This window comes from Mus caroli, unplaced genomic scaffold (assembly GCF_978045245.1).
Source record: "Mus caroli unplaced genomic scaffold, Mus_caroli_1 scaffold_14, whole genome shotgun sequence".
Taxonomy (NCBI): domain Eukaryota; kingdom Metazoa; phylum Chordata; class Mammalia; order Rodentia; family Muridae; genus Mus; species Mus caroli.
The window spans coordinates 75,084,528-75,102,388 of NW_028227269.1; the positions used below are offsets into that span (position 1 = coordinate 75,084,528).

At 50.9% G+C, this 17,861-nt stretch overlaps 1 protein-coding gene across 2 annotated transcripts in view; it reads right to left on the reverse strand.

Moving 5' to 3' along the window:
- Positions 1–662: 662 nt before the first annotated feature.
- The window catches only part of Sptb (spectrin beta, erythrocytic), a 130,972-nt gene continuing 113,773 nt past the window's right edge, over positions 663–17,861 (reverse strand). For both annotated transcript variants that reach the window (XM_021178696.2, XM_029484833.2), the window contains exons 33-36: positions 7,721–7,980; positions 4,099–4,272; positions 3,761–3,803; positions 663–3,591 (exon numbers count right to left, since the gene is read on the reverse strand). In XM_021178696.2, the coding sequence (XP_021034355.1) occupies positions 3,424–3,591; positions 3,761–3,803; positions 4,099–4,272; positions 7,721–7,980 (645 nt within the window). In that variant the 3' untranslated portion in view covers positions 663–3,423. The remainder of the gene's footprint in view (positions 3,592–3,760; positions 3,804–4,098; positions 4,273–7,720; positions 7,981–17,861) is intronic.

Here is a 17,861-nt window from a genome sequence, read left to right on the forward strand (position 1 = left end):
CTGTTTCTGAGGAGGCCAGTCCCAGGATATGACACCTGATAACGGCCATAAAAGCATTGGATAGGTGACTCTAAGTCTTGTCCCAACCTTGCTACCAGCTGGGTCACCCAACTATGTACTTTCCTCATCTACAGATTGAGGGTGGGATGAATCACTGTTTCTCAAACTCAATGACGGCATCCAGGGGTGGCGCCTGGGCAGTTGTGGCTAATGTCTTTCGGGTGAACCTTACAGTCCAAGTGTAGGTGTGTCTATGAACCTTGGACAGGGACAGTTGCATTCACAGGCTCCTATTAGGATTATCTGAAGACCCTCTGAAACTTGGCAGTCCCATGTCCCACCCAGGCCAAACACAACTGCCCCTCTGAAAATGGATCCCAGGACAGATAGGAGATCAGGTCCCTGCTCCTGGTAGTTAACAGCCCAAACAGTAGACTGCTTAGAGACAACTTTGGCCTCGAGTTGATTGAACTCATGAATGAACAAGCTTCCTCAGCGTCCCAGATGGGATCGAGTGCCTGGATACCAGCAATCATTCCCATAATACTCTGAGGAACAAAGTAAAACCCTAGCTGTCTCTCTGTTTCCATGGTGGAAACATCCCTCTGATGTCCAGTTCAAAGGAACAAGAGGCTGGTCAAATAAACAGAAACAAACACAGTATTATTGATTTATTAGAAAAACTAGTAAATGGGGTTCCTCTGGTTGGTGGAAGCACATTTGAGCAGGTGGAGGACAAGGCCCAGCCAGCCCCAGGACCAGCCCCAGATGGCATGATCTGTGCCCAACAGGGTTCCATTTCTCTACCTTCCCTTCACTTTCTGTGTCCTCCCTGAGCTTGTCCAAGAGACCAAGCCATGTGGCCTGCTGGTCTCTTCCTCCTCTGAATCTCTGCCTCCTCTTGCTGACAGAGGAAGGAGATCCAGGACCGGCCTAGGGGACCTGTTGCCCTCCAGTAGTCAGGAAGGAGAATGTGGAGGAGGGGAGGGAGCCGAGCCTACACAGACTTCTGTTAGTACCAGTAGAGGTGGGTTGGGAGGGTCCCAGGACCCTCTGCTCCTCCTCAGCCTGTCTGCCCAGGCCCAGGACAAAGGCAACAGGGAGGGAAGGAGAGCTGCCTGGCTGTGCCCAGAGAGCTTCCTCCAACCGCCCAGGGGAGGAAGCCTGTGGTGCTGGTGTGGACTGGAGCAGTGTTAACCCAGTTTGAGAATACTGTCGGGGAAGACTGCAAAGTAGAAAATACCAGGAGAAAAGTCAGTCTTGCCAGGGCATCATGAGAGCCCATCCCTGGAGTTCACAGGGTTCCTGCAAAGTCAGTCCAGTGTGTTGAGTGCCTTGGGGCCTGGGTGACATGAGTGACAAGTGTGGGGAGCTGGCTGTGATGGTAGGTCCAATGCAGCTTACTGCCCTTGTATAATCCTTTGTGGTGAAATCCTAGCTCTTCCATTGGAGCCTTTTCTTTCCTGGCTCTGTGGAGTTACCGGGAAATTCTCACTTCAGGTGCTACTTGAGTACATGTGGAAGGGAAATGTAGACCCTCATCCCTTGGTCCCCCAGACTAAGCCAAGGGAGCTGCCTGAGGGCGATGCTTGCCACCTAATGCTTCATCGAGGAGCCCACTTCCTCTCCCAGAAGATAGACGTGCCTTTCAGTGTACCAAGGCCATTTTTATTGTCAGGGGTGCAGATGCCTCCCTGTCTACTGCTTTGGTTTCTCCAGCTGTACAAAGAGGCTGGTGAATGGTGCCCTCTATGTTCCCTGTAGGAGAGAGTTATAGGGTCCTATACGCTGAGGCCAAGCTACAGACTGGCTGTGGAGATGAAGAAATCAGGCCCCACTGGCTAAGGTGGTTGTAGTCTACAGGAGTTGAGTTCATACTCAGATCATGTTGGGGGTCACAGGGTGCAACTGATCTCTGAGCTATACCTGCCTGGTCAACAATGAGGAATTCTGGGAAGGCCTAGTAACTGTATGCCTATCGTTGAGCCTTACCCATGGGGAAGGCAGTAGAATCTGGCTGTGGGTCCTAGGGACACAGATGATCTCCTAGGCGAAAAGGCCCCTTGCCCTCACCTCGACCATCTTTTGGACCTAACTCCAGCTGTCATGTTGGGCTGGAGCTGTGTTGCTTTCAGTTGTGAAGCAGAGCATGCCTGTAGGACCGGTGGTCCTAGTCTTCCATAGGCATGGAAAAGCACTCCCCAGGGATAGGCTGCATAGCCCCCTTTGATGCTTGAAGAGGGGTAGTGGATGTTTGGTGATCTCTATACCATGTGACCCCAAAATCTAAGACTAGGTCTGCAGAAACCAACCAAGAGGAGCCACGCCTTTATAATAGCCTCAACATTCATCCCTATGTTCCAGGGGTTTTTGTGTCACAAGCCTGCATTTGTCACCCTTAGGTAATAAACAGCTCTGTGTCCAGCCACTGGCCTGGTTGGTGCCAGCTGCAGGGCTGGTGGGGGGAGGGGGGGGGACATGTAGCTTTGAGATACTTGACTGCAGGGCATGGGTATTCAGCTTGTATCTGGCACCAGCCCTGATCACATACTGCTGGTTTGGCTGCAATTGGGAATGGGAGAAAGAGCCGCAATACAGGCAGAGCCTTAAGCAGTGTTGGGACCTGTCTGTCCCTCCTGTGGCAGAGGTCTGAACCCTAAGCTGTACCAGGGTTTCCAAGAGAGCAGTGTGAGGGATTCTGGTCCTAACACTTTGTTGATGCCAGGAGGATCAAAGGGAGAAAGAGGCTCATTCACTGGGGACTCACCCAAACCCTTAAGGGTATGAGAAAAGAAGGGACATACTAGCCCTGAGGAGAGAATCCTATCTCTGAAGGAGCCCAGCGGGGAGGAGACTGGCAGTACTCAAAGCTTGACATCCATATAGTCCCCTTGGTACTCCACTAGCCCCTTACCTGGTTCTGAAGGCCCTTCCTCCTGCCCCTAAGGAACAGGGCAACCATTGTCAATATTAATTTTCCTTTCCCTAGCTGACTATGGTCAGTGATTCCAAAGGGGATTTGCTGTGGTGGTAGTGGGCAGTGCTGGAGGAAGGCCATCAGGCATCCCAGCTTGTAGGCAGGAAGAGGAGAGTATATGCCTTACAGAACCGTTTCCAGCCCCAAAGGAGCTGGACCTCCAGTCCCTGGAGCCCAGCCAGCTGCTTGGGGTAGGGGAATTGGAGGGCTGTTGGCAGGCATTGGGGAGGCCAGGGAGGCCAGGCAGGCAAGGCAGCTATTGCAGTGCAGTGTGGGGCCCTGGAGCTGGCCCAGCAACTTGAGCAGGCAGGCTGCAGGCAGTGAGTGGCAGGCGGGAGGAGGACTGGCCACTGCAGAGGTCGAGGCCATGGGCTCCTTGTCCTTGCTTGTCCCAATGCACACTGCAGTGCTGCCTGGCTGGCCCCGCCCACAGGGGCCCCCAGCTGCTACTTCTTTTTGGGGAAGAAGCTAAACCTTTTCTCCTTCTCCTTCTTGCCAACGCTAGCATCAGGACCAGCCAGGGAAGGCAGAGGCAGACTCTGAGCCTTGACACGGATGCTCTGGGACTCGTTGATGGCCGTGCTCATGCTCTGTAGCCACATCAGCATCTCCTCCTGCAGGGTAGAAATGTTGAGAAGTCTAGGGGTACACAGCCCTCCTGGAGCCAGGAAGGGATGGGTGTGCTTCTATGACCACCCCCTTCTGAGGAAGCCCTGCCGATCAAGTGTTGGGTTTCCACCCACCCCATTGTTAGCCCATCAGAGTTAGGCTGCCTGTACTTACCTCATCCTTGCCATGGAAGAGCCACTCGCTGCCATTGCTTAACCTAGGAAGACAACGGGTTTTGAGTCATGGTACCATCTCCAGAAGTCTTAACCTGTGCAGAGAGCTAGCCACTATCCTACAGCCCAATATTCATGCCCCTCTAGGGCAGCAGACCACCCAAGAAAGCTAAAAGTCTATAGGACCATCAATCTTTTAAAAACACCCACGGAAGAGCTCCAGCTGGAAGCTGGTCTAGTGCGCATCTCCACCCGGCCATTAATGCTCAATCAAGCCATCAGCATAAAGATTCAAAAGGCCCATGGCTCAGGTCGATGGGCTGGGCAGCAAAAGCTCACCTCAGCTTAAACACATGCTTCTTCTTCTTATAGTTGACAGCAATCTCACAGATGGCATGCCTCAGGGCCAGGGGCTCCTCTCCATGGTAGGGCACCCCAAGGGCCAGGTTCTTAGCATCCTTGTAGAAGGTCAGCTGACTATTCCTGAGCACACAGTACAGGTTGTTCCAGGACCTGCAACAACGTGGATGGGCTTGTCACCTGTGGTCCTGATGCAGCCCCTCACAACCAGCTCCAATAACCTTGCTGCTTGTTTTTTTGTTTCTTTGTTTTTGTTTCTTTCGATGACCTGGAACCTGCACTGTAGACTAGGCTGGCCTCAAACTCACAGAGATTCACTGGCCTCTGCCTCCTGAGTGCTAGGATTAAAGGTGTACGCTGCCATCACTGCACTGCAGCCATGGTCACTGCCACCACTGCTGTTATTTTCCCCATTAATTAATTAGTTAGTTAAATAATTTAGCGGTGCTTACTTTTATTGCACCATTTTTACCTGGATAAATAGCAGAGTCTATTATTTAAAAAAGAGGGGAAGATTGAAAATATGTAATTTCACTACCAGAAGTTAACCATTGTTCACATATTGTGTCCCCTGCTAGTCTTTGTTCTGGTCCCATTTTTCTACTCAGAGATAATTAAAATTAGATTGTATTGTATATTGTTCACTCTCCCCCCAACAAACACACGAACACGCACCCACACACACATGCACCCACTGGGAATTGAACTCAAACTCCAGAACATCTATCATTGAGCTACATGCCCAGCCTTCCATATTCCAGTTTATATTCAAGTTAATTTTGAGCATAACATTATGTCATAAGTATTTTTCATAACTTCAATATTCTTTAAAAGTAATTTTGCATACTTTTTTTTTGGGGGGGGGGTTTGAGACAGGGTTTCTCTGTGTAGCCCTGGATATCCTGGAACTCACTCTGAAGACCAGGCTGGCCTTGAACTCAGAAATCTGCCTGCCTCTGCCTCCCAAGTGCTGGGATTAAAGGTGTGCGCCACCACTGCCCAGCTAGAGAATGTTCCTTATCAAGATAGGCAATTGTTTTCTCTTTTGGTGGTATTAGGGATAGAACCAGAGGCCACAGGCATGGTAGGTAAGTAACTACTACTGAGCTACATTCCATCCTCAGGCCTGAACATTCCTCTGCACACATTTTTGTTAATAATTCTAGGTTTTTAAGAATATTTTTAAATTATTTTATTTTTATTTTTTTGAGACAAAATTTTACTCTGTAGCCCTGGCTGGCATGGAACTCAATATGTAGACCAGGGTTTCCCCAACCCACAAAGATACACTACCTTTGCCTTAAAGGCAAGTTCCACTCATGTGTATGTTTGCAAGTGTGGTGTGTGTTCATGAGTGCAGGTCCCATTGGTGTCCAGAAGAGGGCATCAGAGCCCCTGGAGTGGAGTTACAGGTGGTTGTGAGCCATCTGATATAGGGACTAAGAAATGATCTTGAGTTACTCCCCTTTTTGATGCTGGAGTTAGAAACTCAGGGCCTTGAACATGCTAGACAAAGGTTCTAGTTATGAGTTACACCCCATAGCCACTGTTTAGTTAGTTATTTAAATTTTACAGTGCTGGAGACTGAAGCCAGAGTCCTTCACATGCTAGGCAAATGCTATGATTCTGATCTTACCTTGGGATATGTTTCTCAAAGTAGAATTTCAAACTCTTTCTTTATTCTTTGCATATTTGATGCATCAGAATCGAGCTAGGATGTGTGTGTATGTGGTGTGTGTGTGTTATACTTGGTATACTGTCCTCCCTCCTTTTCTGTTGTCTTGTGTTTGTTTTTTGAGCCAGGGTTTCAAGTATTAGCCTAAACTTGTCTTGAAGTTGGTATTAGAGGCATGTTTAACTCTGTCCTATCATTTAAGAGAAAAAAAAAAAAAAAAAGAAAAAAGGAAACAAACAAAATCCCTCAGACACCAGAGTTCTGCAAGCCTAGGCTTGTTTCTATGGTTGTGTTTGGAGAACACTGAGCTCTCAGGCTCATGGTGGCTTCTCTGGGTTTCTGAGCTCAGGGCGGCCTTGTCTGAGCTCCTGAGCGCTCGGCAGAGGGTCCAAGCTCCTGTACTGACACTGGGAGGCATGCCGCTGCAATTTTATGGTAAGGAGCACTCAGCTTCTGTCTCCCTCCGCCTGTCCATTTGTCTGTCCGTCCATCTGTCTGTCCATCCGTCCATCTGTCTGTCTTTTGAAGGCAGCTGAGGAGCTAGGCGGGCCTAGAGAGCACTTGATTCCGATGAAGCGGTTGCAGAGCCCTTTTCCCCCAAGCCCAGGTTTCCTGACTGAGCTTGGGTTCCTTCCTCCTTCGGTGACGCAGTGGCTAACATGGTCCTTGGTGTCCAGGCCTGCCTTGAGCAAATGACTTAACCTCTGTGGTGCTATTTCCCCATCTGGAAATGTAAACTCCAGTATCTCTTTGCAGCTGTAAAGAATGCCAGGCCCACTGGAGATGCCCAGTAAATGTTAGCTCCCTTTCCCCGTAGACTGCGCTTAAACAGTGAATCTCCTCAGGACCACCGAGTCTCTGAATGGCTGTCCCTGTTTTGAAGTTTGAAATAGCTGTGTTGACCAGAAGCTCCAGAGGCAACACTGGCTTCCGCCTCCCAGTGCTAGCCATTGTTTTTGTAATGCTGCTAAAAGGGAAGGGCCTCAGGGATGAATATGACTGGCTCAGTGACATGAAAGGATGCCTGCCATCTTTGCATCAGCACTGGAAAGGACCTGCAGAAGGCATCTAAGTCACTAACGTTCCCTAGTCATCTCCCATTTTTACAGCAAGGAAAGTAAAGTCCAGATGGGTAAAAGTGGGGCTTGGTTAAGACCATGTGAGCGCCAGGGCTTCCTGTTGCCCACCCCTGTGATAACTGGGCGGCGCTCATCAGGATCCTACTGTTTCCCAGGCACAGCCTCTGTTCTGAGAGGGCCTACTGTTGTTATCATCCACCCTCATTCCATTTTTTTTTTTTTTTTTGGAGGGGGAACGGGTAGAGACAGGGTCTCACTATGTATCTCAGGCTATCCTGGAACTATATAGACCAGGCTGGCCTTGAACTCACAGAGATGTGCCTGCCTCTGCCTCCTGAGTGCTGGAATTAAAGGCATGTGCCACTACACCCAGCTCCATCCTCATTCCGTTTTACAAATGGGAAACACGTAACTTGAGGGATTTGGGTAATGTTTGATGAAGTCATAGTATTTGAACTCAGACCCCAAATCAAGATAGGCTTCTCCTATCAGGTCAAGAAACACATGGGGGGGGGGGCTGGTGAGATGGCTCAGTGGGTAAGAGCACCCGACTGCTCTTCCAAAGGTCCGAAGTTCAAATCCCAGCAACCACATGGTGGCTCACAACCACCCGTAATGAGATCTGATGCCCTCTTCTGGTGCGTCCGAAGACAGACAGCTACAGTGTACTTACATATAATAAATAAATAAATCTTTTTTTTAAAAAAAAAAAAGAAACACATGGGGATAGTCAAAGGCTCAGGACGATTCTCCCCAGCCCACACCTCTGGCATCAAAGCTCTGCTGGTGCAGTGACCCCTCGAGCTGCTCCGACTCCCCATAGCCCTCCCCCCACCCACCCACACACCTGTTAGAGGCCTTCTTGTTGGGCCCCTCTAGGTCGTGCTTTCGGCCCAGGTAGCCCTCCATCTGCACAGTGTGCCCGAGGTCTCGCTGGGCTGGCAGGGTCGTGGGCTCGTCACCCTCACTCAGGGGCGTGTCCAGGACCTTAAAGAGGGGCTCTGTGGCAGGCCTCTCATCCCCAACGGATTTCTCCTGCTCGTCTTTGTGGTGTCCTGGCAGGGGTGGTGGTTGCAGGTCCTGAGGCCATGGTCCTCTTTCTTCCCCCTGCTCAGGGGCACAAGAGAGGAGCGTGCCTTCATGGAGGGTCAGCCCAGGGTAGCTTTTCTTTGGCCCTTTCCACCTGAGCCTAGTTCTCTTCTGCCACTAGCTGCTGGGCCCTTTCTGGCTCTCCTATAACTTGGGATGGACGACTACTCCCTGGTCTCTGGCTCCATTTTCCCTGACTTCACTGTGGGGCAATTCCTTCTTCATCTTAATTAGCAAAAGAGGGAGAGATGAAGGGGTCTGGTGATAAACACATGAGTGACTTTCAGGGCTATGGCCAAGCTCTCTAAAGCCTGCTCCAGGGCCCAATCCTCCTTCTTCCAAATATTTTTGTAGAACGGGCTTACTGCACGGACACATTACAAGCCATCTGGGTGAGGGTGTTGAGCAAATACTCTTCCATAACCTTCAAATTGTCACTAAAGCCATAGGTCTCCCTCACCTTTAACGAAACTCTATCTTCCCCCAAAACTTGAGAAGCGATTCCCTTACCATATAAAACAAATGGAGTCCCTTCAGGTTCTGACAAGCCCTCTTCCTGTCACTTTGTAGGAACTTGTTAGGATGGGGCAGGGGATCTGTCACCCATTGCCTGTCTTGTGGAAATGCTGTGCAGTTTACCTCTGTGTGGGCTCCCCGCAGACCAAGCCAAGTGAGGGAAGCAGGTCTGGGCTGTGGGGATTAGGTGCCAATGAAAAGGGAAAGGGTATCCCATTTCCTAGCTGGATATCTCATACAGGGCCCCTTTGAGGCAAGAACAATAGGAGGGTTTTCTGACTGGGTACCAAAGAAGGCAGTTTCACTGGGGCCACGAAGCTGGAGCATCACCCCTGTGGCTGACTGCTGATAACCTCAGGATGAGGTGGGGAGGCGTCAGGCATCCCCAACGGGCATACAGGATGCTCTGAACATTGGGGAGGAGCAGGGAGGAATTGGGAAAGGTCAGGCCTTTTTCTTCTCATTGGGAGCTTAGCCAAGGGTACAGACATCACTGGACGTAAAACTGAAGCTTTAAGATAAAACTGGGTACTTCCAACAGCTGCCACGGCTGGGCTCTGCTATGGAATGCCAAGTGGGGGATGTTCAAAGGCAGTGGTCAGAAGACAAGAGAAGCTGGGTGTGTCCCCACCATATTGGTACTGCTTAATAAACAAGCTCTTAAGGACCAGGGTCCTGATAAGATTTCATTCAAAGAAAAGGAAAGCTGGCTGGAAGCATTCGGAAACCTCTGACCAAACATCTCTATATTTAATGAAAAAAACGACGCTCAGAGGTTAATGGCTTTTGGGATGTTCTATAGTCAGTGGGTATACAAAGCAATTAAGAGTATGTACTACAGAATAGGGCAGGGCTGCATTTTATGCTATTCTTATCCCTTCGTTAGAATCCTTTGAGGGCTTGGCCAGGCTACTATGCTGTATGTATGCTGAAGAACTTATGTCTCAATGTTTGCCATGAGCAAGCGTGGTCCCCAAGGCTCCAAAGGCTCTGAAATGCCTGCTCTGCTACTTTCTAGTGAGGAGAAAGAGCAGATGTGAATGGGATGGGACCTCAGAACTCAGTTTGGAGTCGCGTGGCCCCTGCAGCCTACCTTCTGCCTTGGATTGAAAGTTCTGGAGGCAGTCACCAACCCAAATGGGAAACCTTTTCTCATGGCCCACCTATCAGCTCCAGCCTCAAGTATGGTGGGGCTTCCTTATCCTCCAGGAGAGGGAACTCCATCCAGAGGGCAAAAGTGTGAGCACCATGCCTCTCCTAGAGATGAGCCAGGAGGGGGCTGATGCCTGAGAGAAGATGCCACACCAGTGCCGGGCAGGACACCACCAGCTAGTTACAACCCACCTTCAGCTATGCCTCTCCCAGATTCTGCCTGCCTTCATTTGCTTCCTATGCTTTTAATTCTTTGAGAAAGTGGCCTTTAAAAATCAAGATACATTTAACTAGGGCTGACTTCTTGCTGCTGCATACTGGAGCCAGGGTGTTCTGAGCAGACTTGGCTTCGTTACAAGTTAGCTTTGAAACATGGGGCTTTCCAGTAACGGCAAAGATTTCTTCTCTGGTTTTGGAGTGGATTTCAGTGCATTCTGCTTCCAATCCCACACAGAGGTCAAGACCTGAGAGGGAGGAGCCAGAAATGAGGGTGGAGCTGGAGGGCTTTGGCTTTGGAAGTCTATAGTTTCCTCCTGGACTGGGGAAAACACACAGATCTGCTGGGAGGAAGGTGGATGCAGGAGAGGGTGGAGAGGCTCCCCGAGTTTGTCTTTTCTTCAGCTCCCAAGGAAGTCTGGCCAACTTCTGGAGGAGTGGGGGATGGGAAAGGGAAGGAAACCCCCTTCCTCAGCAACCCACCCCTCCCCCATAGGACTCTGCCCCTCTGTATCCTTTCTAACACCCAAAGCCCAGGCATTGGGTCAGACAGACCTGGAATGAAGTCTGGGAGCAGTCGAGAACCCAGCAAGTCACTAAACCTTCCTGATATGTCTGCTTGTAAGGCGGTACCCATGACCACTTTATGGGTGATTTGAAGCTTTTCAGAATAAGATAGGAATGTTGGCCGTTAGGATCCTAATCCTGCCAAACCCATCTGTCTCCCAGTTCTCCTGAGCTGTTATGGCCAGTGACTGTGTAGTCAGCAATACCATCTCAAATACTCCTTTTCCTAGAGCATGGGGTTGTTCTCAGGATGCCTTGGTGACCCTTAATGGGAAATTCTAGCTGCTTGCTGGCAGGCAAGGTCCCCACTGCTACTTCCTCTGTTGTTTTTAGTAGGAATACTCCAGGGCTCCAGTCAGGAACAGGGGAACTGTGGCGACCGGGGAGAGCCCTTCAGGGCAGCTCAGACTTTGTTATGAAGCTCACAGAGCCTGAAAATGGACTTGAGAAGGTGTCTTTGAAGTCACTAGCTTGGGCTGAGGACAACAAATGTTCCTAGTGGAAGGTCCTGGTAATTCATGGTAGGAGTTTTACAAAGATCTCACAGCTTTGTGAAGACTCTGAGGAAGACTTTACCTAGACCTGGTGGGCAGAAACAAAGCAGAAAGGAGGTTCTGATCCACAGAGCAAAGTCCACAAGCCAGCAGGGAAGCGAGAGGGAGCTGCCTCCTAGTTTAATGTGAGTACCGCACGCAGTATGTCAGAGGTCTCTGGAATTCAGCTGAGATTAGAAATGTCCCCTGGGGTCTTTTACTAGCAGCTGGTGTCTCAAGGAGGAGGTGGACAGAGGTAGTGTTGGCAATGAAGACCTTATTAGGAAAGCAGGTCCCACCAGAGAAGGCTGGAGGTAGCAGAGACAGATGGAGTCCCCGCAAAGGGAGCCAAGGGGACAATTCTTGGACTTTTGGAGACTGTGAAGATGTCTTGGGGAACCACGGAATCAGCCAGTCCTACCAGAGATTAGAAAACTGGGATCCAGAACGTTGAGGGACGACCTAGGGTCACACAGTAGGTTAGCAGAGTCAGGGCAAGAGTCCACGCCATTATTTCTCTGCCCCCCAAGAAGGTCTTGCAAATTTGAAAGGGAGGCAAACCAAGCCCTTGAGGGTAGGCCTAGGCATGCAGGTGGTCAGGGAACCAAAGGAGCGCCCTGGGCTTAGCTCCAAACCTGCCATGAATGGATTTGAGACCTGCAGCGCAGCTGAATGAGTTACTGCCTCTTTCTAGGATTAGATGCACCAAGGACTTCCCAGCAAAAAGCTAGCTGAACGATGGACCCATCCAAAAATGGAGCCAGAGATCATGCTGGTGGATGCCTGGGGACAGAAGGACCAATGGTAGTGGTGGCACATGCCTTTAATCCCAGCACTCAAGAAGCAGAGGCAGACTGATCTGTGTGAGTTTGAGGCCAACTTGGTCTACAGAACAAGTTCCAGGACAGCCAGGGCTACAAACAGAAACCCTGCCTGCCTGCCTGCCTGCCTTCCTTCCTTCCTTCCTTCCTTCCTTCCTTTTCTTTTCTTTTGAAAGGTTCCAAGGTTAAATAAACTAGGGAAGGGACAGGAAGAGATGGCAGTTCCCTTGTTCTCCCTGGAAGCCTGCAGCGGTCTGAGGGAGAGAGCCACTGCACTGTCAGGCAGAGGAGTCTCTGGTAGAAGTGCCAGAAGCCTCTGGTCAGGGCTCGGAGTTGTGTCTCATCCAGCAGAGGTGCATGTTAAAGACAGACAGGTTCTGCCTAGACACTGGGTGAAGGAGGTGGCCAAAGCCCCTGATGACTTCTATACACTCAGCCAGCAGGAACACTCAGGTTCTGCACCATTGAGGGTGTCCATCACAGGACATCACCCAGGAAGCCTGTAGGAGAATGTGGAGCTACCTGGAAGAAATTCTGGGGGTCAGGCTGGAAGGTGGTGCAGATGTCTTAGCCCTAAGAGGGGGCCAGCGGGTAGGGTGGGCCTGCAATAGGAGGAGACACTGCCTGCGGTAGAGGCTGGTTTGCTGATTTGTTAAAACACACAAGAGGTGTCTGATGGGAAGATGTGTGTACCAGCTGCTGGCACGATGTCTGAGAAGGGAATTGGCTGCTGATTGGGGGACATTATGGAAAGAAAAGACACTCAGAAGAGCCTTGTAGGACCTCCTGGGATTGAGGCTAAACAAGGAGAGACTCCTGGCTTCTGGGAGTATAGCCACCCGAGTCTGGAATCTTGACAGAGCCTTGCAAAGTCAAGTAAGTCACATAAGCTTGGCTTTTAAGCACACAGCCTTGCCGAGGCTGGGAAACTGGGTTGGTGGGGGACATGAACAAAGGGGTGGGGATCTTTCTCACAGATGCTGAGAGGTGGGAAAGTGGACAGAATGGGTTTTCTTCTGGGGACTAACTTAAAGATGCATTTCCAGGATCAGCCAGCAGGTGGTGTGGGGGACTGCACACAGACCATTAATTCCACAGGCCAAAATACCCTGGCCCAGGACCACAGGGTCTTCCTAAAGATGCTCAGTGAATTACGATGTACCCATAAGCAAAAGAACCTCGCTGACAGAACTCTCCCTCTACTGTTAATGTTGGTGAGAGCCAGGGGCATGGATGGACCTCAGAACAGACTGCTTCATGTTAGCAGTGAGATGAGTTCTGGGATAGGAGCCTAGAACGTACATAGATGGAGTGTCAAGGATGGAGGCCTTGGGCTGGTTGCTGTCTACAACCATGGTAATGTTAGAGTCCATATGGGGGAAGGTTCTTCTAAAAGATGAAGGGTTAAGGTAAGGATGACGGGACCTAACTGACCATGTGCTAAGCACCAAGTTCTCTATGCACATTCTGTCTTGCAAGCCCCACAGGCTCTGTTTTACAGATTACAGGGAACAGGAAACCTGCCCACAGCCATATATCTAACAATGGAAGGTAGAAGATGGGTCTGCTTAGCTCCAAACACAATGCTTTTTCTATTCAGTCCAGGTGTGTTTATGTGTGTGTAATACCGAGACTGCTGAAGAAAGTATCACCTGATGGGTTCCCAGTCTAAATGAGATGTGCCCAGCTTACGTAAGGCATGTGGCCAATTTGTTAAGGTGGTACGATCTGCTCTCTTCTCTGCTGGAAATGGGATTTGTACCACAAAAGACACACTGCTAGATGCTTTAGGCAACCAAACAGTGCCAGGTGAGGGCAGGGTGAGCAGCAACCCTAGCAGTTCAGGATATTTATTCTTCCCAGTGTCTGACGTCTTGGCCCCTGGGCTCTGAAGGAGAAGGGTTGTCTAGATAGCTTGTGAAGGGTACCTGAAAACAGTTGTTTGCAAGAGAAGAGAAAGAATCGGTTTGCTGAGTTGAAAAGCAGCCAAAGACATGCATGAGATCCTGGAGACTTGGGGTAGACAGTTCCCCCAAAGGAGAAGCTTTGCGGAACTGGAAGTGTAGGGGTGGAGAAAGAAAGGCAAACTGGCAGATGGCAGGCCGGGAGATGGCGAGGGGCTTCCAGAAGTGGGGTTTGGAAGCAGAGAGGCTCAATCCTACACCCCCAGGGGCAACTGTCATCTGCTATGTCTGCTGAGGAGCTTGGGCAAGATAGAGGGAATATGGTTCATGGCACTGGACAAAGCAAAGGGAGGTGGGAAATCCGTCTGGAGGCTTCTCTTGGACACAGGAGGAGGCTTGACCCACTGCCACCAGAGAGCGAGCGAGGTGGTTTTCAATGTGTATGACCTGTGTGCTGACTTTAGAGGAGTTGGTGACTGCTGGGTTTCTTGGTGACCTGGACCCTGGCACTGTCAAGTAGGCAGTTCCCCACCCACTTCTGAGGGCTTCCGAATGTTAGCTGAGTCTCATCCTGAATCCATCAGTATTGGGGGATGGGGGACTGGAGAACACACAGCTTGAAACAAGGAACTTGGGGGGAGACTTTGCAGCAGAAGGACCAGGCATTAGCATCTGGCATAGCAAAGAGAGAGCTGGCCACACCCTGCTTGCTGTGTGTAACGCCCAGAAAGAGAGCAGGTTTCTCTAGGGAGCCAGGGCACAGTGCCAGACTGCAGGCAGACACACCCTTGCCACGCTGACTCAGGCATCCTGGGGAGACAGAAACACGCCCAAGTTTGGGGCAAGGCTGACGTCTGTTCCGGGCGGAGACTGCCCATTTGGAACAAAGAGGACTTGCATTCAAGGCAAAATGTCTGAAAAAGCTGCTGTTTGGGGGTGTAGGAGGGGCAAGGACTGGGAAAGCTGTTCAGGCAAGAAAAAAACACAGCTGCTGTCCCACTCACAGCATCCACCAATGTCAGAGCCTCACTGCTGGCTGCTGAGCAAAGCTGGCTGCTGGGGGCAACTGTGGCTGGAGCTATCAAGGCCTTGCCACAGGGGTGGCCATGGACCCCCGAGATCCCAGTGCCTGAACAGCCTCTGGGGTACAGCCCCTCACTCACATGTGCTGGCTGTTCTCCCAAAGCCTCTGAGACAACGGAAGAAAGATCAGCAAGATTCAGATTACCCCAGCAGCCCTACTCTGACGCTCAGCCTGTCTCAGGGGAAGTTGGCTGTGTGGCCATTCATGGAAGGTCACACTTAAAGAGTGGTGTCTGGGAACTACTCTGGGGTAAGATTCGTCCCTGCCAGACTGACCATGAGTAGCACCCACTCTGACACCGTCTGGAGTGGCTTTGATCCTTGGGGTCCCCCTGCACTGCACACTGGGCCTAGCCTGGGGACTTGGAGGCAGGAAGGGTAGGTTGGTTCCACACTAAGACTATTTCTCGTTACAGCCCCCAACAACATCTGAGTCTCTCAGGGGTGTCACTCCTGTCATCCCAGCAGGGACAGTGTGACACAGCAGTGTGTACGAAGAGGTCTTGAGCCTGGGGAAACTCACACACTCTTTAACCCCATGAGAGCTTGCTCTCTTCCCTCCTAGGAGGAAACATCTTCCCACAAACACAACACTGGGCAGTCTGAGGAGCAATGCCTGGAAGATGAACTTTCAGGAGAGGACTGGATCTTTCCCAGGGGAAGAGAAGCACACGAGGCAGAGAGGGTGCCTGTCTCTTGCCAGAAGGTCCTCCTGCTTTACCCTCTGGCTGAAGGTCCCCTCAGGGCTCCACTTCTGGCACTATATAGGTTTGAACCTCAGTCCTTTCCTCAAAGAGGGACAACGGCAAACACCCTAGGCCGTGACCTCTCCTTCCCTATTCTGATTTCACAGTAGCTGCTTTAATCTCAGAGTTAGGAGCAGATGGAAGGAAAATAGGAAAGTCATCCTCTCAGCCTCCCCCTTGAAAGGCTATGTCGCTGACTCGTGGGACTGTGGACTTTCTGTAACCCTACAAAAAGACTTTTATAAGGCAAGAGGCTTGGGGACGGGAAGGATTCCAAACCCACACAGGTTAATCAGAACCAAAGACCAGACCCCAGACATTCTGACTTCATTCTAAGTCTTGCTTCTTGTGATACCTTGTGTCTCTAGCTTGGCCTCACACTTACCTGTGGGAAGGGTCCGGCTTTTACCAGAATGCATTCTAACATGCAGAGGCGAGGGGCAGTAGTGGCAGTGCACAGTGATGGTTTGGCAGCTCAGTCATTGCATGTACACACACAGGAAGGGGAAGGCTGGATCGAGGCCCACAGGGTGCCACCTATCCAGGCACTATCCAGGCAGGGCAAGGGTACGTGGTCCACTCCCATTCGTAACTCCAGCAGGAAGCGACATGCATTAGTAAGGGCTTTTACACGAAGCAATGTGGCATGTATCTAAACTACAGGACCCGACACCAGACTGCACAGATAGGACCAGCAGGAGAGCCATGGCACCCCAGGCCCATTCATGAGAAGGCACAGCATACAACTGAACCTTCCTGTGATGGGCCAGAGGTTGTTAAGGGCAGTGAGGGGGGCTGTAGTGAGCTGGGGAGGACCTCTCTGAAAGGAGGTTGGGCTTTCTGTCTGCATGGGCTCCATCCTCTTTCTCATATCAAAGATGATTTGGAGTTAGTTATGTCCTCCCTCCTGCATCTTTAAGGCTTGGGAAGACGTTGCAGCAGGAAGAAGGCTGTCTCCAAGAGGCCCTGGGCCTGGTGTTCATTTGATTAGCCATCTGGTTGCTTTCTGGTACAGATACGGGTTGCATTTCCAATCTGGTGAGTGGCTGGTTCCTCAGCAGAGATTCCCCCACAGGGGCTCATTCCTCCCCCAGAGAAACACTCAGATTTAAGCAAATTTTATTCCTCCCAACCCAGTGATATTCAAGTGTCGGATGGAGGTGGCTCAGGTGCACATGTAGTTACATTTGCACGAACGTACACGTACACGACAGACAATGGTGTCGAGATGCTCAGGTGGTCATGAAGCCCGCACACCGGGGACACCACGGCATGCAGACACACAGGGATGCAGGGCAGAAGCGCGGGTGGAGGCAGGAGGCAGGGGCAGGGGCAGGTCCAGCCCTGTTCACAGTCCGTAGCCCCAGGAGTTCTCTCTCCCTCTGGTGGGAGTGGGCTGAGGGATGGGGTCAGGGGAGTTGGTGCTGGGGAAAGGGAGCTGGAAGACCGACCGTCTACCACAGGCAGGATGGGAACTGCAGCAGGATCTTCAGAGATAGGTCTTCCAGCAGAGCCCAACAGTGCCCTCTGCTGAGCATGACGGGTCGGTGCAGCTCAGAAAAGGGCACCAAAGAAACTGAGATGCGTTTGTGTGTGTGTGTGTGTGTGTGTGTGTGTGTGTGTGTGCAGGGATTCTGCACAGGAAGATATGTGCGTCTTTCTAGGGGTAGCTGATGTAGTAGAAGTTCCCACCAAGGACACTAATCCTTCTCAATCCCTACTCACGTTACACCACACTCACCTGGGCTCTGAGAGAGGGAGTACATGAAGTTATCTGTTGCTACTGATACCCAAAGCCACATGCCGCAGGGATCCATGCAGTGGTGCAAACCACATGCAGATTGCGTTCTTCTCAGCCGGCTACTCCCCAGAGCATTTCCCCAATGTGAGTCGCAGCTGTCCAGGCTCCCTGAACAGATTCTCAGGGCCCAAGAGAACCTGCTCTGGGTACGGTCCTACAGCTGTACATCCCAGGCCTCTGGAAACCACTGTTCTTTACACCCCTGCTCTATAAATTGGGGGCTTCCTCGAAGTACTAAAAGCCCTGATCTCCTTCTCACTTGCAGGACTCAAGCCTAACCCTGCCTTAGAACCATCTCCCTAGTCAAACTTTATGACCTATAGCCATAGAGGGATGGACTCTGTCTGAAAAGAAGTCTGCTAGACGGGTGGGTATCAACCCTTGCCGCATGAGATATCTGTGGGTGGTTCAGCAGGATGAGATAGTCTGTCGTGTGGTCTGTGTGAGTGTGTGTGTGTGTGCCAGCATGTATGGAAGAGGACACTGTGCTAAGGACGGGGTTTGAAGGAAAATGGGAAAAGAGACCATGTATCAATGGAATCAACTCTGAGTAAAGTGTT